This window comes from Oncorhynchus mykiss, chromosome 12, assembly GCF_057628025.1.
Source record: "Oncorhynchus mykiss isolate SJ-2025 chromosome 12, ASM5762802v1, whole genome shotgun sequence".
Classification (NCBI taxonomy): Eukaryota; Metazoa; Chordata; class Actinopteri; order Salmoniformes; family Salmonidae; genus Oncorhynchus; species Oncorhynchus mykiss.
The window spans coordinates 92984587-93012293 of NC_143033.1; the positions used below are offsets into that span (position 1 = coordinate 92984587).

The window sequence follows — 27707 nt, forward strand, 5'->3', positions numbered from 1 at the left end:
TGTTTCTCCGGGCCAAACTGTGTCTGTTTTGCGTTCCAGGGAGCTGCTCTGGTATGTGCTGTGTAGTCCCGCTGCAGACTAGTCTGTCTCTGTTTGGGACGTCACACAACAGCAGTTTTTGCGTCATCTGCCAGCATACTATAGGAAATCATTGTGAAGCAGGAGGGGGAGGAGTGTGTGTGTGTGTGTGTGTGTGTGTGTGTGTACACACACATGCATATGATATGTGTACATGCATATGTATCTGGATGCATATGTGCATAGAATGTGTCTGCATACCTGCATGTGTCGATGCGTGTTATTGTCTGAGTGTGTGGGTGAACATGTATGTTTTCCTGCGTATGTGTGTGCACATTTGAGTGTCATTCCTGTACACTCAACGATGCAGCAAAAACTCTTCCTCTCTTCTGCTTTTGGAGAGGCTCCCATTGTGGCCAGGCTGTGCTCAATGTAAATGGAGGGGTCCTGGCTAAACATTTAGTGACGACTCCAAAAGCATGAAAGCGGGAGGGAGGGAGGCAGCAAAAAGGAATCTCCCTTTTGTTTAGTTTTTTCTCTCTCGTGAGCGAGCGGATTGAGTGCACAATGAAATGCTCTCGGCTTTAACCATAACCCTCTACGCCTGCCCCTACTCTCTCTGAGAGAGAATATCCTCTCTCCATGGATAGGAATAGAGCGGAGTTCTAAATAAAGCCAGAGAGAAAGAGAGAGGGGCAGGATGGCTCTAGCCAAGCCAAAGCAGGCTGGAGCAGAGCAGAGGGGGGAGGGTGTGTGTCTCTCTCTCTCATGCCGCGAGAGCTCGCAGCTTCTTGGCAGTATTTCAAAAATGAGCCTCTGAAAGCCCTGGCGAGCCGAGCAGACATATTGAGACTAGAGACACACGGGGATGGCCGCCTGCGCCGCCACCGCTTCGCTCCAAACGTAGCGCTCGCTCACCATGGTCGGAAGGTACCTCTCCTCAGGTAGTGTTCCTGCTTTTCGCCCGTGATCCCCCCTCTCTTTCTCTTTATTCGCTGGGCGTCTTTCACTGCATTGTGCATTGTAGTGCGCGATTGCCTTTAAATGCATGCAAGTACTAAGATAAGTACGATTTTGCAACGGAAAACATCCAGCAGCGACAGATGACATTCTGATGAATATCTTCATGAGGATAGTTTTAGTGTGTTTTTTCAGAGAAGCGACCGTGCTGCAGGAAGAGAGAGAGAGAAACAGATACAGACTGTAGCTCTGAGCGTTTTTGGCTCTGGTTCAGATTTGATAAAATGGCGTCCTGTACTACACCACAGAAACCACACCGCTGTGTCTGAGACACTGCCCTTTTCTCCCTCCCTCTCTTTCTGTTTTTCCATTTGTATATAATCATTGGAAGAAGCCTAAGCTCTGCAGAGAGTGAGAGACAGACAGCCAGCAAAAGCTTGCAGACAAACAGCATCTCTCCCCATTTAAAGATCAGACAAAAGCAGACGCTGTGTGTGTGCAGTCCGTTCCGCTCACACATGCATGTGGAGACACACCCAAAACAACGAGAGGGAACTGACGCGGCGGCAGAGTGATTACCACGGCTTTTGGACTGACTCACTTCTTATGCACCAAGCTGCTTCAGGGGATAGTTCTAGAACTGTTGTTACCCAAGCCTCTCTCAGCAGTGGTTTCTTTATTGGAAGAGAAAGAAATCCTACTGTTTGGGTTTGAGGAGTAGAGGCAGTAGAGCGATTTGAGGGGACTGGGAGGCAATCTTCTGTACAGCAGGGGTGCAACGTTACGAAACATTCAGATATAAATGTTGTATTGTGTAGTTTAGGTACTTGTGTTTGTCATATCAGCTGTACACATCACAATGATGCCGGAACAAATGTAAAGTGTTTCACCTAATCGAATACACTCCAGGGCAGAGTGGTTATCAGTCGAGCCAAATGTTTGTGAAGCTGGTGTCAGGACCAGACTGAGGCTGAACTGCAGGACTCAAGGGGTCAAGGGTTAGGACTGAGGATGGGTGTCTTCGGATCTGCCGGTGGACTCCACCTAGGCCTCCCACTTTATTCCAAGATGGCTGCAACTAGGGTAAAGCTGTTGCGATTACTAGGCTTGGGCGATATACCGTTAATACTGTATACCGGGGTATTTGGAAATATGCAGAATAAACAGAACTCCCACAACATTTCAACCAGGGTTGGACAGTAGACAGATTGTCATACTGTACCATACCGGGGTATACTGTATTACCAGAAGTGCACACAAGGGGGAGCTATTTAGTTATCAAAATAATGACACACAAAATCATTTAGGCAACCGGGTTCTTGATCCAGGAGGGGATTGAATGTCTCTGCTGTAACCAAGAAGCTTGATCTTAACATCGAGCCACTTAGCTAACAAGTTAGCAAACCAAATGACATCTTATAGTTTTACTTAACTTATAGTTAGTTATACGCAGTGGCGTATTCGCACCGAACTGTTCTGTACGGGGACCTCGGTTCGGTCAGTACTGTGAACCTGAAATGAATACAGAAAACCAATAAAAACACTAGCCTATACCTACACTGAGTTGTATGCCATCGCCTCGTGAGTAAATTTGAGCTGAATAAACATTGTAGGCTATTTAAACAAGTACAGCCTATGCGCACGTTGTAATCGAAATTCTAATCTTAACTGGCTGATTTTAAAACTATCCTTTTGTGAGGCGCAGCCGGGAACTGTGTAGATGGGGACTGGTGGGCTCCAGAAGCCAGAATTGAAGGGTCCTCCATCATCGGTTAAATCTCCAGTTTGGGAACATTTTGGCATATACACTACCGGTCAAAAGTTTTCAACACTTACTCATTCAAAGGTTTTTCTTTATTTGTACTAATTTCTACTTTGTAAAATAATAGTGAAGACATAAACTATGAAATGACACATATGGAATCATGTAGTAACCAAAAAAGTGTTAAACAAATCAAAATATATGTTACATTTGAGATTCCTCAAAGTAGCCACCCTTTGCCTTGAGGACAGCTCTGCACACTCTTGGCATATGTTTAGATGCCAACTGTTGTCATGTTATCTTCTAGGTATGAAGACAAACTAACCTTGTCCCTTTCTCCCTCTCTCTCCCTCCATCCTCTCTTTCTCTCCATCCTCTCTCATCCAACAGAGCTGCCCCCACAGAGTGGCCCGGGAGCCCATTATGAGAATCCCCATTGGGGACACCAGCCAGCCAATCGGAGTGCCACTTCCGCCTCAGCGTCGGCCAATCACAGTGGCTGGGATACAGTGATCATCGACGAGAGCGACACCGAGGCCTGGCCCTCCATTTCCCGCAGCAGCCAGAGCCAGGGCCCTGCAGGAGGATGCCCCTCGGACACTGACCCGGCCAGCAGCAGCAGTATGAGCATGGCCACGGGGGCCAACGGCCAGACAGGCCACTTTCCTGCCAACTACCCCAGCAGCAAAGGAGCCAGCTCTGGGCCCGGCAGCTCAGCCAATCACCCTGGGGCAGGCACGGTCGGCATGGCCTCCAGCCAAGGAGCAGCCAATCGGGGCTGGGGATCTGGTCCCGGTCCCTCCCCCCATGGCCCTCCTCAGTCCTCCTCTGTCGGGGGTGGGGAGGGGAAGAGTGATGGCCCAATGGGAGGAGGAGGAGGCAGGGGTTGGGGCTCCTCTTCCTCCACCACCTCCAACTTGAACCTGAACCCCAATGCCAACCCTTCGGCCTGGCCCGTTCTGGGGCACGACGGGGGCGGAGGAGCGGGGGCAAGCAGCTCAGGGGGAGCCAACCCCAATCAACCCCCTTCTTCTCAACCCCCTCCAAACCTCTGCAACCCGCCAGGCACCTCTCACGCCCAGGGGAACGGCATCAGAGGAGGATCCATGGTGGGGGGCACCAACGGCAACCTTCCGGTTGGGGGAGGCAGCTCCTGGGGAGAATCATCTGAGCCACACCCATCCTCATCCACGAATGTGTCTTTCAGCTCAGAACCTCAGAACCTTAACACTGACGGACCAAATCATACTAGCAAGCAACAGGAGCCCCCTATCCACAGCGTGTCCGGCTGGAGTGGCCCCTCCGGAGGTATGGGCTCCCTGGGCCAGCCTCCTCCTGGAGCTTCCCAGCTGGTCAATGGAGAGGATGGCAGCACCGTCTGGGGCAACAATGGAGACTCCAAGTCAGTCGCCTCCTCCGCGGAGCCTTCGGGCTGGGACTCTGGGGCCGGGGGCTGGGGGAGCCATGGAAGCAGTGGTGGTGGAACCTCTGGAGGCTGGGGAGGCCAGAGCAGCAGAGACGCCTGGGGGAAGCAGCATTCTGGCGAGGTCCAGGGGGGCTGGGACGCCCCCAGCTCTCCTCCCCAGCAGGCCAGATCCTGGAGCACCCGAGCCCCTAGCACCACGGCGGCCAGCGAGGGCAGCAGCGAGGGCATGGATGGAGAGGGACACTCCCTCCGACAGGACCGGTCGTCCAGGGATGAGCCTGCCCCCCTGCTCCCAGCCCCTGACCTGGACCCCAGGGTGCTGTGCAACACAGGCTGGGGCCAGACCCCCGTCCGCCAGCACACGTCCTGGGACATGGAGGAGGCGGCACGCACCCAACGAAAGGCAGATGCTGCCGGGACGGACTCTTGGGGAGGCTCCGGCCCCAACACTCCCACCGAGCCAGCCCAAGGGCCCTCCAACCCCAGCCACGGACCCCCTCATCAGGCTGACCCCAAGAGCGAGGGTCCCGGGCCTGGTCCTCAGGCTGCCCCTGGCTGGGGTGGTTCCAAGCCTCCAGCCAGCCAACCCGGCTCTGGCTGGGGTGAACCACCGAGCAGCAAGAATCCCCCCAACGGTCCTGGGGGCTGGGGGAACCCCCCACCAGGAGGCCCCGGGTCAGGCCCCAACATGCCCAAAGCTGGGAACCAGTCCTGGGGTGCTCCAGAGGAAAAGTCCTCAAGCTGGGATGGTTCCCACGGCAAGGCCCCCAAGCCCCAGGGCTGGGGAGATGGGCCCAAGCCGCCCCACAGCGGCTGGGGCAACAGCGCTGGAGGAGGGGGCAATGGAGGAGGGGGGGACTGGAGAGAGCCTGCAGATGGCAAGAAGAGCAGTCCCACCACCAACCCTCCCTGGGAGGGAGAAGGAGCAGGAGGCTGGAAAGAGAGCAACCGAGGCTGGGGAAAACCTGGTCCGGGGATGGGGGGAAATGTTGGTGGAGGCTGGGGGGAGCCAGCGATGGCCCAGCAGCGCCCAAGTTGCCCTGCCCAAGGATGGGGCGGCAAGCCCCAGGAGAGCTCCAACGGCAATAGCGGAGGAGTTAGAGGGAGCATGGGCGGGGCAGGAGGTGGAGAAGGGAGCATGGGATCCTGGGGAGGCCCTGGCCCCGTGAAGCCCAGTGTATCAGGCCGGGAGGGCAACGGGGGAGGAGGAGGGAGCAAGCAGGACCCCTCAGGAGGAGAGCCCACAGGGTGGGAGGAACCTTCCCCACCCTCCATCCGACGCAAGATGGAGATTGACGACGGCACCTCGGCTTGGGGCGACCCGGGCGCCTACAACAAGACGGTCAACCTCTGGGACAAGAACAACCCTGGGGGAGGAGGGCCACCCCAAGGTAGACCCCCAGGGAACGCCCCCGCATGCCCCCCTGGAAACAACAACAACCACCCACCACATCACACCTACCACGGCCCCCCACCACCCCTCCAGAGCCATGGGGGCCACAACCCCCAGGGCCCAGGCCAGAACAGTGGGCCCATGGACACAGCCATGCCTCACCAGACTGCGCCTCCACCACACAGCAGACCACCCCTCATGGGTCCAGGTGAGAAGACATACTCTATGAATGGACTGCTTATAGTGTTACTGTGATTGTGTCCTTGATAATCTTGTGTTTTGACAATGCCATCTAGCTTTTAGATCAGGAGTCTTATGAAGTTGTGAAGCGTCCTGCAATGTTGGGTTTACGTTTTGCACATGTAGTCATGGGAGGAGAACCGTGTTGGGTTTACGTTTTGTACATGTAGTCATGGGAGGAGAACCGTGTTGGGTTTACGTTTTGTACATGTAGTCATGGGAGGAGAACCGTGTTGGGTTTACGTTTTGTACATGTAGTCATGGGAGGAGAACCGTGTTGGGTTTACGTTTTGTACATGTAGTCATGGGAGGAGAACCGTGTTGGGTTTACGTTTTGTACATGTAGTCATGGGAGGAGAACCGTGTTGGGTTTACGTTTTGTACATGTAGTCATGGGAGGAGAACCGTGTTGGGTTTACGTTTTGTACATGTAGTCATGGGAGGAGAACCGTGTTGGGCTTACGTTTTGTACATGTAGTCATGGGAGGAGAACCGTGTTGGGTTTACGTTTTGTACATGTAGTCATGGGAGGAGAACCGTGTTGGGTTTACGTTTTGTACATGTAGTCATGGGAGGAGAACCGTGTTGGGTTTATGTTTTGTACATGTAGTCATGGGAGGAGAACCGTGTTGGGTTTATGTTTTGTACATGTTGTCATGGGAGGAGAACAGTGTTGGGCTTACGTTTTGTACATGTAGTCATGGGAGGAGAACAGTGTTGGGCTTACGTTTTGTACATGTAGTCATGGGAGGAGAACAGTGTTGGGCTTACGTTTTGCACATGTAGTCATGGGAGGAGAACCGTGTTGGGTTTACGTTTTGTACATGTAGTCATGGGAGGAGAACCGTGTTGGGTTTACGTTTTGTACATGTAGTCATGGGAGGAGAACCGTGTTGGGTTTACGTTTTGTACATGTAGTCATGGGAGGAGAACCGTGTTGGGTTTACGTTTTGTACATGTAGTCATGGGAGGAGAACCGTGTTGGGTTTACGTTTTGTACATGTAGTCATGGGAGGAGAACCGTGTTGGGTTTACGTTTTGTACATGTAGTCATGGGAGGAGAACCGTGTTGGGTTTACGTTTTGTACATGTAGTCATGGGAGGAGAACCGTGTTGGGCTTACGTTTTGTACATGTAGTCATGGGAGGAGAACCGTGTTGGGTTTACGTTTTGTACATGTAGTCATGGGAGGAGAACCGTGTTGGGTTTACGTTTTGTACATGTAGTCATGGGAGGAGAACCGTGTTGGGTTTATGTTTTGTACATGTAGTCATGGGAGGAGAACCGTGTTGGGTTTATGTTTTGTACATGTTGTCATGGGAGGAGAACAGTGTTGGGCTTACGTTTTGTACATGTAGTCATGGGAGGAGAACAGTGTCTGGCTTACGTTTTGTACATGTAGTCATGGGAGGAGAACAGTGTTGGGCTTACGTTTTGTACATGTAGTCATGGGAGGAGAACCGTGTTGGGTTTACGTTTTGTACATGTAGTCATGGGAGGAGAACCGTGTTGGGTTTACGTTTTGTACATGTAGTCATGGGAGGAGAACCGTGTTGGGTTTACGTTTTGTACATGTAGTCATGCGAGGAGAACCGTGTTGGGTTTATGTTTTGTACATGTAGTCATGGGAGGAGAACCGTGTTGGGTTTATGTTTTGTACATGTTGTCATGGGAGGAGAACAGTGTTGGGCTTACGTTTTGTACATGTAGTCATGGGAGGAGAACCGTGTTGGGCTTACGTTTTGTACATGTAGTCATGGGAGGAGAACCGTGTTGGGTTTATGTTTTGTACATGTTGTCATGGGAGGAGAACCGTGTTGGGCTTACGTTTTGTACATGTAGTCATGGGAGGAGAACAGTGTTGGGCTTACGTTTTGTACATGTAGTCATGGGAGGAGAACCGTGTTGGGTTTACGTTTTGTACATGTAGTCATGGGAGGAGAACAGTGTTGTGGGTTTTACAAACCTAACAGGCAGAATGAATTCACTGTGCCAGGCCTGATAAAGATTTGTTGTTTTGTTAAAAAGCGGCATCTTAAAACCGTTGTTGCAGTTCAATCAACTGTTATTATACTGTGAACACACAAGAACAAGGAAATAGTTGTCTGTTCTACCTATGACAACACAACATCTTGTTAGGTGGCGCACAGCGAACACATGCTTGGCTCCAAAACGTTGATCCGTTTAAAGGTAAAACCTCGCCTCTTAGATTTCCATCTAAATGAAGAACCAAATTGGCGAAAGCGATGCCAGCCCGCCCTGACCCCACCCCCTTTTACTTCTCTGAAGCTCGCTCTCCTCTGATTTCACAACAACAACACGGGCGCCCCCATCTGTGTGCGTAACTGTGGCAACCTCACGTGGGCACACGTGGCGGAGGAAGCCCAAGAATGCTGTTTACTAACCCGGCTTGTGAAAATAGCGATTGGAGCCACAAAACGTTTGAGCTGTGGAGGAAGTGTGTGATTATAGGAGTAACCACCATCTGTCAGTAGTTAGAGGAGGAGAGAGAGAGCGAGCGGGAGGAGGAGGAGGAGGAGGGGGGGGGAGAGCGGAGGAGGAGGAGAGTGGGAGAGAGAGCAGAGGAGGAGGAGAGAGGGAGAGAGAGCGGAGGAGGAGAGTGGGAGAGAGAGCGGAGGAGGAGGAGGGGGGAGAGAGGGAGCGGAGGAGGGGGAGAGAGGGAGAGTTTAGATCCCCTGCTGGTTCTGGCTAGTCACTGCCCCATATGCTGCTCTATTATGCACCACAATCAACCATGCAACACACAATAATACAATACAAGTTTTGTATCCATACAGTATACACTGAAATATGTCTTTAGTTTCCTTCACTCCTTTCCCACATAACCCTGATACTTAAAATGACAAGCTATTGATTTCTTTAACATCAGTGGTCATGACGGAAAGGAGATGAGGAGATAATCATAACTGAGAGAGTGAAATCTGATCCAGGAAGTAGACCTCTTGGAGCAATAGACAAACTGGCACAGGCAGAGATGGGGCTGCCTGACTCTCAGCCAGGCCAACTGGTTACCACAGACAGGGCCAAGAGTTAAACAGCCTCCTCTGTCCTGGACTGGCCAAGGTCCAGCCTGTCCTGCATAAAGGGGCATTGTAGAAACCAGGAAAAGGTTAGGAATGGTACATTTTAGCAATATGATTTTCTTAGATGTTTTTGTTACACTGTGACTGTTTAAACTTAGATTTAGAACAAGGATGCACACAATGTTGAAATTGACAATACATGCATTTTGTTAGGTGTATGAAGGGCAGTGCAGGGGTTTCTCCTGTAGGATCAAAAACAAATCCCATGCACTGAACACAACAGGTGTGTGTAGACGTTACAGTGAAATGCTTACTTACAAGCCCTTAACCAACAGTGCCGTTTTAAGGAAATAAGACTTAATTTAGTAAATATTTGCTTCAGAAAAGTACATAAAAAAGTAACAATAACAAGATTATATACCGCGGGTACCGGTACCGAGTCAGTGTGTGGGAGTACGGGGTAGTGGAGGTAATATGTAGGTAGGGGTAAAGTGACTATGCATAGATAATAAACAGAGGGGCAGCCATTTGATTCATTGTTCAGCCGTCTTGTGGCTTGGGGGTAGAAACTGATAAGGAGCCTTTTGGACCTATAACATGTGAACAAAATGGACCTAAGGTTCCAGAGCAAGAGTTTGTTTTGGGTCCGTTGTTCTCTGTACTGTTATCCAATCCACGTGTGCCCTCAAAGTCATCCTGTTCCTAGGCTGGGGGGAGCCTTCCAGTGCCCACCCCAAACCAGAGCCCTCCTGGGGGGAGCCTGCTCCTCCTCTGGTCAGCGTGGACAACGGGACCTCCGCCTGGGGGAAACCCACCGGGAGCCATGGGGGCTGGGGTGTGGGTGACAACAGCCCTGAACCCTACAGACGGGGCAACCCACCCCTTGGATCTGCACCTTGCAAACCAGGTGAGAAGGACTCTAGTACTTTTTATAGATTAGATCAGATTTTTCCTGATTAATTGAAATTGCTGATGTTTTCACTATGGCTGGGACCTCATTACATTACAAAATGTTTAACATTTGAGTCATTTAGCAGACGCTCTTTTCCAGAGCAACTTACAGTAACAATTAGGGTTAAGTGTCTTGATCAAGGGCACGTCAACAGATTTTGCACCTAGTCGGCTCGAGGATTCAAACCAACAACCGGCAGGCTACGCAAGGTAGCCTAGACCTCTAGGCTACCTGCAGACACTAGACCTCTAGGCTACCTGCAGACACTAGACCTCTAGGCTACCTGCAGACACTAGACCTCTAGGCTACCTGCAGACACTAGACCTCTAGGCTACCTGCAGACACTAGACCTCTAGGCTACCTGCAGACACTAGACCTCTAGGCTACCTGCAGACACTAGACCTCTAGGCTACCTGCAGACACTAGACCTCTAGGCTACCTGCAGACACTAGACCTCTAGGCTACCTGCAGGCTACATTGCGTGCTGATGGAATCATGAGAATCACAATACATGTCCTATGTGTAATATGAATTGATACTGTGATTTTATTGCGATTCGATGTTCCAAACATATTGCTCACCGTATGTCTGCTGCAGAGGAACAGGAAAGCCATGAGAACACGTTTTGATCAGTCATGGAAATAAAATTGCTGAAAACAAATTGACTCCCTATTTAGTATGCAGCTACACTGACCTCTGGTGGCAGGCTGAATACACAATGTATTCTCCAATAGTCTTTCTTTATGAACTTTACCAGTGCATGGCTGTGCTATACTAAAATAAGTCTAAATCAACTGACAATTCAAACACCCCACTGTCAGAACCAATACAAATACCCCACTGTCAGAACCAATACAAATACCCCACTGTCAGAACCAATACAAACACTCCACTGTCAGAACCAATACAAACACTCCACTGTCAGAACCAATACAAATACCCCACTGTCAGAACCAATACAAATACCCCACTATCAGAACCAATACAAATACCCCACTGTCAGAACCAATACAAATACCCCACTGTCAGAACCAATACAAGTAGCCCACTGTCAGAACCAATACAAATACCCCACTGTCAGAACCAATACAAATACCCCACTGTCAGAACCAATACAAATACCCCACTGTCAGAACCAATACAAATACCCCACTGTCAGAACCAATACAAACACCCCACTGTCAGAACCAATACAAATACCCCACTGTCAGAACCAATACAAATACCCCACTGTCAGAACCAATACAAATACCCCACTGTCAGAACCAATACAAATACCCCACTGTCAGAACCAATACAAATACCCCACTGTCAGAACCAATACAAACACCCCACTGTCAGAACCAATACAAACACTCCACTGTCAGAACCAATACAAATACCCCACTGTCAGAACCAATACAAACACCCCACTGTCAAAACCAATACAAACACCCCACTGTCAGAACCAATACAAACACTCCACTGTCAGAACCAATACAAACACCCCACTGTCAGAACCAATACAAACACCCCACTGTCAGAACCAATACAAATACCCCACTGTCAGAACCAATACAAACACCCCACTGTCAGAACCAATACAAACACCCCACTGTCAGAACCAATACAAACACCCCACTGTCAGAACCAATACAAACACCCCACTGTCAGAACCAATACAAATACCCCACTGTCAGAACCAATACAAACACCCCACTGTCAGAACCAATACAAACACTCCACTGTCAGAACCAATACAAATACCCCACTGTCAGAACCAATACAAACACCCCACTGTCAGAACCAATACAAACACTCCACTGTCAGAACCAATACAAACACCCCACTGTCAGAACCAATACAAACACCCCACTGTCAGAACCAATACAAACACCCCACTGTCAGAACCAATACAAGTAACCCACTGTCAGAACCAATACAAACACCCCACTGTCAGAACCAATACAAACACCCCACTGTCAGAACCAATACAAACACTCCACTGTCAGAACCAATACAAACACTCCACTGTCAGAACCAATACAAACACTCCACTGTCAGAACCAATACAAACACTCCACTGTCAGAACCAATACAAACACCCCACTGTCAGAACCAATACAAACACCCCACTGTCAGAACCAATACAAACACTCCACTGTCAGAACCAATACAAACACTCCACTGTCAGAACCAATACAAACACCCCACTGTCAGAACCAATACAAATACCCCACTGTCAGAACCAATACAAACACCCCACTGTCAGAACCAATACAAACACCCCACTGTCAGAACCAATACAAACACCCCACTGTCAGAACCAATACAAACACCCCACTGTCAGAACCAATACAAACACCCCACTGTCAGAACCAATACAAACACCCCACTGTCAGAACCAATACAAACACCCCACTGTCAGAACCAATACAAATACCCCACTGTCAGAACCAATACAAACACTCCACTGTCAGAACCAATACAAACACCCCACTGTCAGAACCAATACAAACACCCCACTGTCAGAACCAATACAAATACTCCACTGTCAGAACCAATACAAAAATATTACGTCATAATCAGTGGCAGCTGGTGACTTAAAACGTTGTGGATGAAAATGAATTTGAAAATATAGTAACACAACATTTCCTCCTCTCCCTCTGCAGCCCCCAAATCTATGCAAGACGGCTGGGGTGGCGGTGGGGGGGAGGACATGGGTTTGTCTGGGGGCCAGTGGGACCCTGACGACGGGGACATGTGGAGCAGCCAGGCCTCCCAGGAGAGCAACTCCTGGGGCAACAGACCCAGGAAGGCCCCACCCAAGGGGAAGATTCCTGGCAAGCAGGAGGAAGCCTGGATCATGAATCGCCTGATCAAGCAGCTGACAGACATGGGCTTCCCTGTGAGTGCTGCTACCTGCTACTACCTCTGGAGTCAAACTCCACACTGATGCGATCTGTATACATAGAAATCTGATAATAATATAACATGCCATATAGCAGACACTTTATAGCAGACACTTTTTTCCCCTGCGGGAATCAAACCCCTGCAGGAATCAAACCCCCGCGGGAATCAAACCCCCCTTCCTGGCGTGGCTAGCTCCATGTTCCTACCAACTGAGCCACACAGGACCACACGTACACATGCATGTTTGTAAGATATTTCTGCTGACAGCTGTTCGTGTGTGTGTGTGTGTGTGTCCAGAGAGATCCAGCCGAGGAGGCTCTGAAGAGGAACAGCATGAACCTGGACCAGGCCATGAGTAAGTCTCTTCTCACAGTCCTCAATACACTCTGTTAACTCCTTGTTCCTGATGCAGTCCATATTACTGTCACTGACTGTATCAGTGTTGGTGATATCCCTGTGTTCTCTCACTGCTCTCTGTTTGTCACTACTCTCGCTACTCTGTCTCTCTCAGGTGCTCTGTTGGAGAAGAAGACAGAGCTGGACAGGCGGGGGATGGGCATGTCCGACTACAACAACTGTCTGATCAACAAGGGGCCAATGGGCTGCCGGCCTCCCCTCCACTCCAAAGAGTCCTCCTCAGATCGCTCCCCTTTCCTCGACAAGGTAATGACCCCTGACCCACTCCCCAACATCACACACTCCTATATTGTCCATGGGTTCTTCAATGAGAAGATGCTGTATAGTCAGGGCAGACTAGTGTTCTGGGGAACCATGGAAAATAACTTATCAAGGAATCAAAAAATATATATTTTTAAAAAGCTAACAATATAATACTGTACATCACACTGTTGTGTAACTCACTCAATAGTGTGTTTGTTCTATTCTTCACTAGTTATGAGGGGACAGATTCTGTTCTGAACAGGGCAAGGTTCAGTTTCTATGTATCCACCCATTGAGAGTGTAATGGTGACGCTCTCCCTCTGTGGCTGTCTGTGTGGGCGCAGGACGGTGTTGGTAGCCTGGTGGAGGACGTCCATACCTCCTCACCGTTTATGCCTTGTTCCCCCGGCCCCCTCGGCCTGAAACTCCCCTCCCTGCCTCTAACCAGCCAGGGCCTGGGCGGCCCACAGGGCCTAGCCATGCAAAACTTGAACAACAGACAGGTAGGCAGCACACTGTCTACGGCTATGTGGGGTTTAGACAGCAGACAGGCAACAGGCAGGTGCCATAAGCAGAATTGGGGGTAATGTGGAGTTGAATGACAGACTGCTAGGAGAAGATAGGAGTCTGAGAAGAGGAAGGACTGGTTGGCATACTGATAGGTAGAGAGGACTGGTTGGCATACTGATAGGCAGAGAGGACTGGTTGGCATACTGATAGGCAGAGAGGACTGGTTGGCATACTGATAGGCAGAGAGGACTAGTTGGCACACTGATAGGCAGAGAGGACTGGTTGGCACACTGATAGGCAGAGAGGACTGGTTGGCACACTGATATGCAGACAGGACTGGTTGGCACACTGATAGGCAGAGAGGACTGGTTGGCATACTGATAGGCAGAGAGGACTGGTTGGCATACTGATAGGCAGAGAGGACTGGTTGGCACACTGATAGGCAGAGAGGACTGGTTGGCATACTGATAGGCAGAGAGGACTAGTTGGCACACTGATAGGCAGAGAGGACTGGTTGGCACACTGATAGGCAGAGAGGACTGGTTGGCACACTGATATGCAGACAGGACTGGTTGGCACACTGATAGGCAGAGAGGACTGGTTGGCATACTGATAGGCAGAGAGGACTGGTTGGCATACTGATAGGCAGAGAGGACTGGTTGGCATACTGATAGGCAGAGAGGACTGGTTGGCATACTGACAGGCAGAGAGGACTGGTTGGTATACTGATAGGCATAGAGGACTGGTTGGCACACTGATAGGCAGAGAGGACTGGTTGGCACACTGATAGGCAGAGAGGACTGGTTGGCACACTGATAGGCAGAGAGGGAGATGGATCGATGGACGGACGGACGGACTGGCAGGGGACAGACAGAGCTAGAGGGAGCCTGTATTTAGGTTTAGATTTTGGGCTTTTGTCTAGCCTGTTAAATCTCATTGGACTTTTTATGAATCTAAATGAAAGTTTATTGGTCACGTGGCTGTAAACGGTTCAGAGACATGCAGACTTGCAGTTCTTCCTCAACAGTGCAGAATAGTGGGTCCCTATCATCATGCTGTTCCACCCTGGTTTCCACCTCCCTCTCCTCCCTCCCAGATGCAGAGTGGAATGTTGGGCAGTAGCGGTGCAGCACAAGCCCGGGCCATGCAGCAGCCTCCTCCTCAGCCGTCAGTGCCGCCTCTCGGCTCCTCCCAGCCTAGTCTACGCGCTCAAGTGCCTCAGTTTCTCTCCCCTCAGGTACACACACACACAACATGGACCAGGGTTGTATTCATTATGGGAAAACTGTAAAACGGTTTTCAACGGACAGTGAAAGTGAGAGGTTGTTATTAGACAAGTTCAGGTAGGGAGGGATCCTTGTTTGGATTCATTGTCTCGTATTTAGTGCCTAATGAATACGACCTGGGGAATACCACACACCTCTCAGCCCCCTCCAAGTATCTCCTCTCACTCACACACACATACAATCATATATAGAATCATACACACACACACACACATTTTTCAGCTCCCCTCAGCATAGTTTACGTGCATAAGCGCCTCAGTCCTGTCTACCATTTTTCTCGTACTTAGTTTATGGTTTCTAAAACCAAATCTTTTGGTCTCTCTCTTGTCCAGGTTCAAGCACAGCTCTTACAGTTTGCAGCAAAAAACATTGGTCTGAATCCTGCACTTTTAACCTCACCAATAAACCCTCAACATATGACCCTTTTGAACCAACTATACCAGCTGCAACTGGTGAGTCCTCATCTGGTCTCCTCTCAGTTTACTTTAGGACTCCTCCATATAAACACTATGCAGATACACTCTGTACACGCTTATATCATACACTCCTCTACTGCCTCGTTGCCTTAGAGATGTGAAAAACCCTTGGGTTTTGACTGATCGCATTCTGTAGCAACTAGAAAATGGTGTGTGTGTGTGTGTGTGTGTGTGTGTGTGTGTGTGTGTGTGCGCACACGTGCATATTTCTGTACATGTGTCTGTGGATTTGTGTGTAAACGTGTATTCCTCTGCAGGCGTACCAGCGTTTACAAATTCAACAGCAGATGTTGCAGGCGCAGCGTAATGTTTCTGGTCCCATCCGACAGCAGGAGCAGCACGTGAGTGTCCCTCTGTGTCCCTCTGTGTCCCTCTGTGTCCCTCCCTCTCAGATACAGCCCACTAGTTTCACCCAGCTCTGCCTGTCATATCTACTGATCCTGAACCCGGCCAGGCCTCATACTGGGGTAAAACCCAAACGTTTTACCATCCTACTATAGCAGAGGGGGTGTATGTGCTTTGCAGACATACCTGGGTTCCTAGCCTGGTGAATTTGAGAACCTGGGTGGTTAATCCCTTGTAGAAGCAGATGTATGTATAAGGGGCTATACTTGCCCTTCTCTCGAGCAACTGTCCCATTGAACTTTTTTCCTGTGTTCTCTGCTGGCTCACAGATAAACTGACCACCAGCTTTGTGTCTCTTTCTAATGTCACTTCCTCTTCCTGCAGGTTGCACGTACAATCAATAACATGCAGCAGCAGATCCAACAGCACCAGAGACAGCTGGCCCAGGCCCTGCTGATGAAGCAGCAGCAGACCCTCGGCTCCCTCTCCTCCTCCGGCCTGCACCACGGCCAAGGCAAATCAGCCCTGGACTTGTTCCCAGGCCACCCCCAGGCTCCGGGCCTACCCGACCTGCAGACCAAAGAGCAGCAGTCGTCCCCAAACTCCTACAGCCCCTACCCTCTCTGTGAGTGGGAACTCTGTTCCACAATGTGCACAACACATACAGTGGGGAGAACAAGTATTTGATACACTGCCGATTTTGCAGGTTTTCCTACTTACAAAGCATGTAGAGGTCTGTAATCCAGAAAAGCACATTGTATGATTTTTAAATAATTAATTTGCATGTTATTGCATGACATAACTATTTGATACATCAGAAAAGCAGAACTTAATATTTGGTACAGAAACCTTTGTTTGTAATTACAGAGATCATACGTTTCCTGTAGTTCTTGACCAGGTTTGCACACACTGCAGCAAGGATTTTGGCCCACTCCTCCATACAGACCTTCTCCAGATCCTTCAGGTTTCGGGGCTGTCGCTGGGCAATACGGACTTTCAGCTCCCTCCAAAGATTTTCTTTTGGGTTCAGTTCTGGAGACTGGCTAGGCCACTCCAGGACCTTGTGATGCTTCTTACGGAGCCACTCCTTAGTTGCCCTGGCTGTGTGTTTCGGGTCGTTGTCATGCTGGAAGACCCAGCCACGACCCATCTTCAATGCTCTTACTGAGGGAAGGAGGTTGTTGGCCAAGATCTCGCGATACATGGCCCCATCCATCCTCCCCTCAATACGGTGCAGTCGTCCTGTCCCCTTTGCAGAAAAGCATCCCCAAATAATGATGTTTCCACCTCCATGCTTCACAGTTGGGATGGTGTTCTTGGGGTTGTACTCATCCTTCTTCTTCCTCCAAACACGACGAGTGGAGTTTAGACCAAAAAGCTCTTTGTCTCATCAGACCACATGACCTTCTCCCATTCCTCCTCTGGATCATCCAGATGGTCATTGGCAAACTTCAGACGGGCCTGGACATGCGCTGGCTTGAGCAGGGGGACCTTGCGTGAGCTGCAGGATTTCAATCCATGACGGAGTAGTGTGTTACTAATGTTTTTCTTTGAGACTGTGGTCCCAGCTCTCTTCAGGTCATTGACTAGGTCCTGCCGTGTAGTTCTGGGCTGATCCCTCACCTTCCTCATGATCATTGATGCCCAACGAGGTGAGATCTTGCATGGAGCCCCAGACAGAGGTTGATTGACCGTAATCTTGAACTTCTTCCAATTTCTAATAATTGCGCCAACAATTGTTGCCTTCTTACCAAGCTGCTTGCCTATTGTCCTGTAGCCCATCCCAGCCTTGTGCAGGTCTACAATTTTATCCTTGATGTCCTTACACAGCTCTCTGGTCTTGGCCATTGTGGAGAGGTTGGAGTCTGTTTTATTGAGTGTGTGGACAGGTGTCTTTTATACAGGTAACAGGTTCAAACAGGTGCAGTTAACAAGTGGAGAACAGGAGGGCTTCTTAAAGAAAAAAGTAATTCTTACTGGTTGGTAGGTTTTCAAATACTTATGTCATGCAATAAAATGCAAATTAATTACTTAAAAATCATACAATGTGATTTTCTGGATTTTTGTTTTAGATTCCGTCTCTCACAGTTGAAGTGTACCTATGATAAAAATTACAGACCTCTTTGTAAGTAGGAAAACCTGCAAAACCGTCAGTGTATTAAATACTTGTTCTCACCACTGTAGTAGTTCCACTGTGCTTCTGTTTGCTCTTTGGGCTCTTGTCAATTTGGGACAGTTGTTGATGTAACAGGGGCTTTATAAATACATTTGATTTATTGATAGCAGGACAGGGACTGGGAATGTCATCATTGTTACAGGTCCCAGACCTGTGTGTGCCCTTTCTAAACAGATCATCTTTCTGGTCAATATCTGTCTGTGTTCAAATACAGCTGTTGGGACTTGCTCAGTGTCTAACAGATATCCTGTGGCAAGGGCATTACGATTGATTGTAGTTATATAAAGAACCATAGCAACAAAGTGCAAAACAAGAAACGAGTGATTCATCTTTAATGCTTTATTGACTTGTTTTGTCTGGTGTTACCTCCCTGCCTCTCTGTCTGTCTCCCTCTCTCTGCCTGTCTCCCTCTCTCTGCCTGTCTCCCTCTCTCTGCCTGTCTCCCTCTCTCTGCCTGTCTCCCTCTCTCTGCCTGTCTCCCCCTCTTTGCCTGTCTCCCCCTCTCTGCCTGTCTCCCCCTCTCTGCCTGTCTCCCCCTCTCTGCCTGTCTCCCCCTCTCTGCCTGTCTTCCCCTCTCTGCCTGTCTCCCCCTCTCTGCCTGTCTCCCCCTCTCTGCCTGTCTCCCTCTCTCTGCCTGTCTCCCCCTCTCTGCCTGTCTCCCTCTCTCTGCCTGTCTCCCCCTCTCTGCCTGTCTCCCTCTCTCTGCCTGTCTCCCTCTCTCTGCCTGTCTCCCCCTCTCTGCCTGTCTCCCCCTCTCTGCCTGTCTCCCCCTCTCTGCCTGTCTCCCCCTCTCTGCCTGTCTCCCCCTCTCTGCCTGTCTCCCCCTCTCTGCCTGTCTCCCCCTCTCTGCCTGTCTCCCCCTCTCTGCCTGTCTCCCCCTCTGTGCCTGTCTCCCCCTCTCTGCCTGTCTCCCCCTCTCTGCCTGTCTCCCCCTCTCTGCCTGTCTCCCCCTCTCTGCCTGTCTCCCCCTCTCTGCCTGTCTCCCCCTCTCTGCCTGTCTCCCCCTCTCTGCCTGTCTCCCCCTCTGTGCCTGTCTCCCCCTCTGTGCCTGTCTCCCCCTCTGTGCCTGTCTCCCCCTCTCTGCCTGTCTCCCCCTCTCTGCCTGTCTCCCCCTCTCTGCCTGTCTCCCTCTCTGTGCCTGTCTCCCCCTCTGTGCCTGTCTCCCCCTCTCTGCCTGTCTCCCTCTCTCTGCCTGTCTCCCCCTCTCTGCCTGTCTCCCTCTCTCTGCCTGTCTCTTTGCCTCTCTCCCAGCTGGACTGAATCCTAACATGAATGTAACCTGCATAGAGGTGGGAGGCCTGTCCATGAAGGAGCTTCCCCAGCCCCAGTCTCGCCTCTCCCAGTGGACACACCCCAACTCCATGGACAGCCTCTCTGGAGGCTCATCCTCTCTGGAGCCCAACCTGAACAAGCACGGTACAGACTGTTGACACCATTGCCCAATGTTGGGACAATAAAGATTTAATGAACTCTACTGAGCTGGACTGAGTAGAACTGGGGGATATGAAAGGACCATGGTGTATGACACTCAGTTGGCAGCTTCAGAACGTAGTTGTCCTCTTGGGTTTTCAAGTGGAACCTTGTAATTTCCATCTCAATGCTACTATATGTTCTGGGAAAGGGGATACCTGGTCAGTTGTACAACTGAATGCATTCAACTGATATGTGTCTTCTGCATTTAACCCCTCCTGTATTGGTTTCTATTAAACTTGACTAAGTATTTCATTCTCTAGCTCTAATTTATATTGTACTTAACCAACTTCCTGGTTCCCCTCTTGTCTCTGGCAGGTTCCAACCTGGGCCCCCCCGGGAAGCCCCCCCAAATGGAGGATGGGTACAGCCCCTACGGCATGATGCCTGTCTCCGAGTCCCCCACCAACCCCCTGGTGCCCCCAGACAGCTGGAGCCAGGGCAAGAGCCCCAACGACAAGATGGTCAACGGCGCCAACATCACCTGGCCTCCAGGTCAGTTAGTTGGCTAGTTAGACTGGGATGGTGGGAAACAGTTCTGGACAGCTACAGTGACTGCTTACTGTCCAGCCAAAACCTATTCACCTAATATGATGATCATGGGACTAATGTAGCCAGATGAGTTCTGTTTTCAAGAGAATTAGTTTCATTGCAAGCACCACCTTTTGTATTTTTGTATTTTGTACATTACTGAACCAGGTAGTCATGTAAATGAATGAGAGGAATGACAATTGTAATACTTCCTGTACAATCACTTCCTCCTCCAGAGTTCTGCCCGGGCGTGCCCTGGAAGGGCCTGCAGAACATCGACCCGGAGAACGACCCCAACATGACCCCGGGGAGCGTGCCCAGCGGCCCCACCATCAACACCAACATCCAGGACGTCAACCGCTACCTGCAGAGAGACCGCAGCGGAGGTGAGGACGAGGGGAGCAGGAAGGGAGGGTGAGGGAGATGAGGAGGGTGGAGGTGAGGACGGAGAACGAGGGGAGCAGAAAGGGAGGGTGAGGGAGATGTGGAGGGGGAGATGAGGAGGGTGGAGGTGAGGACGGAGGACGAGGGGAGCAGAAGGTGAGGGAGATGAGGAGGGTGGAGGGGGAGGTGAGAGACCGCAGCGGAGGAGAGGACGAGGGAAGCAGAAAGGGAGGGTGAGGGAGATGTGGAGGGGGAGGTGAGAGACAGGGGAGGTGAGGACGGAGGGGGAGGGAAGCAGAAAGGGAGGGTGAGGGAGATGAGGAGGGTGGAGGGGGAGGTGAGAGACAGGGGAGGTGAGGACGGAGGACGAGGGAAGCAGAAAGGGAGGGTGAGGGAGATGAGGAGGGTGGAGGGGGAGGTGAGAGACAGGGGAGGTGAGGACGGAGGACGAGGGAAGCAGAAAGGGAGGGTGAGGGAGATGAGGAGGGTGGAGGGGGAGGTGAGAGACAGGGGAGGTGAGGACGGAGGACGAGGGAAGCAGAAAGGGAGTGTGAGGGAGATGAGGAGGGTGGAGGGGGAGGTGAGAGACAGGGGAGGTGAGAGACGGGAGGTGAGAGACGGGGGAGGTGAGAGACAGGGGAGGTGAGAGACAGGGGAGCTAGGGGTGGAGAGAGACAGGGGAGCTAGGGGTGGAGAGGGACAGGGGAGCTAGGGGTGGAGAGGGACAGGGGAGCTAGGGGTGGAGAGGGACAGGGGAGGTGAGGGAGGGAGGGGAGTGTTCATGTTCTAAGTGGTCCTATACATACGTAATGACGGTGCTCTCCCTCTGGTAGACTTGGTCTTGAGAGGGGAGAGGAGAGCTGGGGGTCTGAGATGACCTGAATCATTCAAAGAAAACTGCTACGGGCTAAATCAGATACTGTGTCTGCAATGTATCCCAATGGGTTGGGGAGACTGATTATCTGTAACAGTTCAGTCACTGGAGGAGCCTGCTTTTTCTCTTCTGGTCCTGCTGCTTCTTTAATTAACTGCATGTACAATCTGACACTCGTATATCTACACTCATCTAATTCCCAACACTTTGAACTCTCCCATATCACACAGCCACAGAGCACCACAGCTGTTCAGTCATCCACTTTCATTTATTCTGTTTCTTTATTAGATTCTCTCTCTCTTCCATTCCCTTCTTCTGTTTTTGTTTTGCTGGATGCCATGCCCCCATAGGCTCCTCCCCCACCTCATCTCAGAACGAGGCCCTGCCCCCCTCCACCGATTGGCCAGTCAGTGCCTACTCTAGCTCGTTCAGTCTGTCGTCCCCGGAAACGGACGACCCAGGTACACAGTTTGTCGGAGTGGGCGGAAGTCGCCTCTAACCGCTGATTCAGGGTCAAATCTTATATCCTACCATATTCCCCGTGGTTATGTTTAGGACCAGGTGATATGATAATCTGGTCCTAGATCTGTGGGTAGGGGTGACTTCCGCTTTGAGCTAGTTTGTCCCCCTGCCCCCATCAGTGTTGATGTCTCTGGTGGTGTTGATGTATCCCCACCCCTGTGTGTAGCATGGGGGGGGGAACTGGGAGGAGGTTGTATATACTATATCTTAGTATAGTTCTAGTCTATCTGTGTTCCTGGTCTGATCTGTCCCATACTGTGAGGCATGGACTGAGACTGACCCTGGGCTGTACTCCTTACTGTGTGTGTGTGTGTGTGTGTGTGTGTGTGTGTGTGTGTGTGTGTGAAGTCTAGCTGTATTCCTGATCTGTCCCATACTGTGAGACATGGACTGAGACTGACCCTGTGCTGTACTCCTTACTGTGCAGTCTGGGACTGTGTGTGTGTGAAGTCTAGCTGTATTCCTGATCTGTCCCATACTGTGAGACATGGACTGAGACTGACCCTGTGCTGTACTCCTTACTGTGCAGTCTGGGACTGTGTGTGTGTGAAGTCTAGCTGTATTCCTGATCTGTCCCATACTGTGAGACATGGACTGAGACTGACCCTGTGCTGTACTCCTTACTGTGCAGTCTGGGACTGTGTGTGTGTGAAGTCTAGCTGTGTTTACGCCCATTTTTGTTTCAACACATCCAGGAAAAGCAGAATGATTGCTCTGCTCTACCGTCAACAACCCCTCTACCAGGGTATTATTCTGACTAGTGGTTTGGGTTGTTTAGTTCCCTGTGTGTTGTTGATAGAAGAATGCCAAGTATCTCCAATTGTTGCCAAGCAATCAATGTGTTTCTTTTCTTATCTCTCTTTCAGGTAAATTGTCGGACATGAAGTCCACCTGGTCCCCGGGGCCCATCTCCCACCCCTCCCAGGTCTCTCTGTCCCATGAGTTGTGGAAGGTCCCCCAGGGGCCCCGCAGTAACACAGCCGCCCCCACACGGCCCCCCCCGGGCCTCACCAACCCCACCAAGCACTCCTCCACCTGGGGAGGCAACTCCCTGGGCCTGGCCCAAGGCTGGAGCAGCTCCTACTCCTCGGGTAAATCAAATTATATTTGTCAAATGTGCCGAATACAACAGGCATAGACCTAACTGTGTAATGCTTAAAACCAACAATGCAGTTTTAACAAAATGGAGTTAAGAAAATATTTACTAAATGAACTAAAGTAAAAATATATATATTTTTGAAAGTAACACAATAAAATAACAATAATGAGGCTATGTACAGGAGGAACCGGTACCGACACACCGTCACAGTCATTTGTACATGTAGGTAGGGGTAGAGTGACTATGCATGGTAATAAACAGTGAGTAGCTGCAGTGTAAAAACAAAGGGGGGGTCAATGCAAATAGTCAGAGTCTATTTGATTAGCTGTTAAGTAATTGGATGGGGAGGATGGCGACTTGCTGACTGACTGGATAAATGAATTGACTGACTGGGTTTTGGTCCAACCAGTGCATGTTCAGTTGATCATTTATGAAGTTCATGTAACAGCTGTCTTACTCTCCAAAAAATGTAGTGTATTTGTTGTGCTTGCCATAAAAACTGCAGCCCTCATAAATGTTCAGTTAGAGTAGAAGATGACTGAAGGTCAGGTTCTAGAGGTGTTGTGATACAGACTAAAGGTCAGGTTCTAGAGGTGTTGTGATACAGACTAAAGGTCAGGTTCTAGAGGTGTTGTGATACAGACTAAAGGTCAGGTTCTAGAGGTGTTGTGATACAGACTAAAGGCCAGGTTCTAGAGGTGATACAGACTGAAGGTCAGGTTCTAGAGGTGTGGTGATACAGACTAAAGGCCAGGTTCTAGAGGTGTTGTGATACAGACTAAAGGCCAGGTTCTAGAGGTGTTGTGATACAGACTAAAGGCCAGGTTCTATAGGTGTTGTGATACAGACTAAATGTCAGGCTCTAGAGGTGTTGTGATACAGACTAAAGGCCAGGTTCTAGAGGTGTTGTGATACAGACTAAAGGTCAGGTTCTAGAGGTGTTGTGATACAGACTAAAGGCCAGGTTCTAGAGGTGTTGTGATACAGACTAAAGGCCAGGTTCTAGAGGTGTTGTGATACTGACTAAAGGTCAGGTTCTAGAGGTGTTGTGATACAGACTAAATGTCAGGTTCTAGAGGTGTTGTGATACAGACTAAAGGTCAGGTTCTAGAGGTGTTGTGATACAGACTAAAGGTCAGGTTCTAGAGGTGTTGTGATACAGACTAAAGGTCAGGTTCTAGAGGTGTTGTGATACGGACTAAAGGTCAGGTTCTAGAGGTGTTGTGATACAGACTAAAGGCCAGGTTCTAGAGGTGTTGTGATACAGACTAAAGGCCAGGTTCTAGAGGTGTTGTGATACTGACTAAAGGTCAGGTTCTAGAGGTGTTGTGATACAGACTAAATGTCAGGTTCTAGAGGTGTTGTGATACAGACTAAAGGTCAGGTTATAGAGGTGTTGTGATACAGACTAAAGGTCAGGTTCTAGAGGTGTTGTGATACAGACTAAAGGCCAGGTTCTAGAAGTGTTGTGATACAGACTAAATGCCAGGTTCTAGAGATGTTGTGATACAGACTAAAGGTCAGGTTCTAGAGGTGTTGTGATACAGACTAAAGGTCAGGTTCTAGAGGTGTTGTGATACAGACTAAAGGTCAGGTTCTAGAGGTGTTGTGATACAGACTAAAGGCCAGGTTCTAGAGGTGTTGTGATACAGACTTAAGGCCAGATTCTAGACGTGTTGTGATACAGACTAAAGGCCAGGTTCTTGATGTGTATGTTGTAGCCTTGCAGGCAGAGACTAGGTACCCTTTTGGTACAGCCAAGGCGGTCTAGACAACACCCCGAGAATGCCTTGTTGTGGTTGAACGCACCTCTCTTGATCAACTGACACTGTGGTTTATCTAAACTACGGAGCTTACTGCTTAGAATCCACCGCCCATCTTACTAACTGACTTTCCTAGCTCCTTGGAGAATCCATTTGACATTGTGACAACATGGTGTTAGATGTAGGGCAATTCTGCATTTTAGGTTTATTTAGCTTTCCTCCCTCTCTCTCCCCCTCTTCTCTCCTTCTCCTCCCCCCTCTATCCTTCTAGCAGCTACCACATGGAGTACAGACAGCTCCAACAGGACCAGTAGCTGGTTGGTCCTGAGGAACCTCACTCCCCAGATAGACGGCTCCACCCTGCGGACGCTATGCATGCAGCACGGCCCCCTCATCACATTCCACCTCAACCTGACCCAGGGCAACGCATTGGTGCGCTACAGCTCCAAGGAGGAGGCCGCCAAGGCCCAGAAGTCCCTGCACATGTACGGAGATGTTGTTGGCAGTTTTCCTGCCCCTCTCACTGCTCGAAGGCAGAAACACTTAAGTCATGTCAATTGTCAGGTGTGAAAGGACTGGGAGAACTTGGAAAGCTTAGAATTTGGAAACATTTGAACTTAGAGAGATCTTTTAGTGGGTGCCCAGCCTGCTTCCACAAAAGGTAGAACCAGTATCTATAGCATCACATGTGGTTTATGAGACTGGCCACTTCAACGAGGCTAACTAAATAACACCTCTTTGTTTGTCTCTCTTCCTGTCCAGGTGCGTTCTGGGTAACACCACCATCCTGGCAGAGTTTGCTGGGGAGGAAGAGGTCCAGCGCTTCTTTGCACAGGGCCAGCAGCTAGCCTCAACTACCAGCTGGCAGGCTGACCCAGGTGTCAATCAGACGCGGATGGGTGGTTCCGGGCCCAGATCCTCGCACCCCATTGGCCACCCCCACTGGAACTCTGGCGGCAGCAGTGGCGGCATGGGAGGAGGTGGAGCCAAGACGGGGGGAGATCTGCTCTGGGGGGGCGTGCCCCAGTACTCCAGCCTATGGGGACCGCCCAGCGGAGAGGAGGGGCGGGTCATGGGGAGTCCTACTCCAATCAACACGCTGCTGCCTGGGGACCTGCTGAGTGGGGAGTCCATGTAGGACCACGTCACAGAGCTCCATGCTAGAAAAAGGAGGAATAGAATACTACACAGTACTACATATATACATGTATACAAACAGAAGAGCAAAAACCAAGCAAATCAATGTGGTGATAATCAGTGTGGGTGGGATGATCGAGGGACAGACTTGAGGAGGACGAGGTGACTCTTCTGTGTCCACGCTGCTCACCCTCTTCCAATTTTTGTTTGTTAAAAAAAAAAAAAAAAATCATTTTAGATTTGTTCGGCGAGAGGCTCTGGTTACAGTGTTTTACGTTTGGACTTTCGGAAAAGCACGAGTATGCCTTTGACTCAACCAACAAAGGAAGAGAAACATTTGAACTTTACTCTGAGACTATTTGTCATGTGAAACGTGTGTTTTAGACTAACTGCTTCAAACAACGAGCTGCCATCTTCAAAACTCCCATAATCCCTTGCTGCCTGGCAGCAGTCAATCCACACCTCAGAGAAACCATAGATACACGTCATTCCCAAAGCCCATCCCCTTCCTGTCGGGAAGGTTCCAGAACTTTCTACCAGTCCGGAATTTCTCTTGTTTGTTTTTTCTCAGCACTAATTACTAGCCTTAACCTCCCCCCAGGCCTCGTTCCCCTCCTTTATTCACTGATTCTCACTCACTCTGTACTTACTGAAGAAAACGTACTGAGAATTGCACACTCATTTCTGAGCCAGCGAAAACCGAGGGGAGAGGATGTGCTTGTAAGAGACTGAGGCCACAGCAGCTCTCAACTGGAATCCTCGGCGGTCACAAGCACATTATTCAGTCCCCACCACTCTTAAAGGGATTGATGATGCAAACGCAAAAGATCTTCGCCTTGTTCATTTTAAAGCCATTTTTGTCATGGAGGAGTGTTGTTTCCCCGAACCATTCGCAAAATAAGCGAAGAGAAATATGACTCCAGTGTGTGAATATTTCCGGGGTGTGTGTTTACATGTGTGTATGACCGTCTTGTTGAAGTCTAGTAACCACTGCTCTATGGAACTGTATCAAAACACTTGTTTTGAAATGCACCTCAACTCGTTTAAGGACGAACTTGTGGTCTGGTTCCCCCCCTTTCTGTGACTGTGGAAGACCTCAGTCGTTACCGTGGTCCACTAATCTCTCCTTTACACCAACACACCCTTTCATGTGACGTGCAATATAAGCCACAGACTACTCTCTACTACCGTCCACACCAAGTACTCCAAGGGTTTCTCTCACAAACCTCTTTCAAGAGCAGAGACAGAATCAGCAAGGACTCTCTATATCCATGCCCCCTGGGTGTGTGAGCTGGCTGGACCTACTTATCTGTGAAACACAAGGCTATACAACAAGCACTTGTTATTCAGCCTCACAGTGACGGACTAGAGGGGCACAGGGGTAAGGAAGGGGGTGTATGGGGCATTATACCAAAACGAGACTTGTTCCTTATTTACCCATAAGACGAAACCATGCATTTTTTTCTTTCCATTGTTGTATTTGGTACAAAAAAGTATGGAACAAATATAGAACTGCTTTATAAAAAGAGGTGGTTTATCATAGCACTTAGCAAAGAGCGTCAAGCTCCTTCACTTCAATGCCAACGAATCAGAAGAGGAGAAGCGTGTGACACTGAAAAACTCTAGGAAAAAAACAACAACAAAAAAACAAGCAATCTACTACAACGTGGCTTCTGTGTAACTCTTTATGAACTGTAACAGATGTGAAACTATTTTCAGTTTTCATATTGTTTTTTTTATTTTAGACCTTCCCTTTCTCGCTGTCTGTGTGTGGTACCAGGAACCTT

The 27707-nt window shown here is 49.8% G+C and overlaps 1 protein-coding gene across 23 annotated transcripts in view; it reads left to right on the forward strand.

Annotated features, from left to right (window-relative positions):
* The window catches only part of LOC110486907 (trinucleotide repeat-containing gene 6C protein), a 77932-nt gene extending 51931 nt beyond the window's left edge, over positions 1-26001 (forward strand). For 2 of the 23 annotated variants that reach the window (XM_090194111.1, XM_090194112.1), the window contains exons 5-20: positions 3131-5767; positions 9550-9750; positions 12447-12682; positions 12985-13042; positions 13199-13350; positions 13692-13850; positions 14954-15094; positions 15476-15595; positions 15877-15960; positions 16349-16589; positions 19392-19556; positions 19929-20105; positions 20378-20527; positions 22788-23012; positions 25055-25268; positions 25546-26001. In XM_090194111.1, the coding sequence (XP_090050237.1) occupies positions 3131-5767; positions 9550-9750; positions 12447-12682; positions 12985-13042; positions 13199-13350; positions 13692-13850; positions 14954-15094; positions 15476-15595; positions 15877-15960; positions 16349-16589; positions 19392-19556; positions 19929-20105; positions 20378-20527; positions 22788-23012; positions 25055-25268; positions 25546-25921 (5336 nt within the window). In that variant the 3' untranslated portion in view covers positions 25922-26001. Of the gene's footprint in view, positions 1-802; positions 963-3130; positions 5768-9549; positions 9751-12446; positions 12683-12984; positions 13043-13198; positions 13351-13691; positions 13851-14953; positions 15095-15475; positions 15596-15876; positions 15961-16348; positions 16590-19391; positions 19557-19928; positions 20106-20377; positions 20528-21749; positions 21933-22787; positions 23013-25054; positions 25269-25545 lie in introns of those variants that run through there. The other 21 variants (XM_090194121.1, XM_090194122.1, XM_090194135.1 and 18 more) reach the window with 21 other exon arrangements.
* Positions 26002-27707: the final 1706 nt, after the last annotated feature.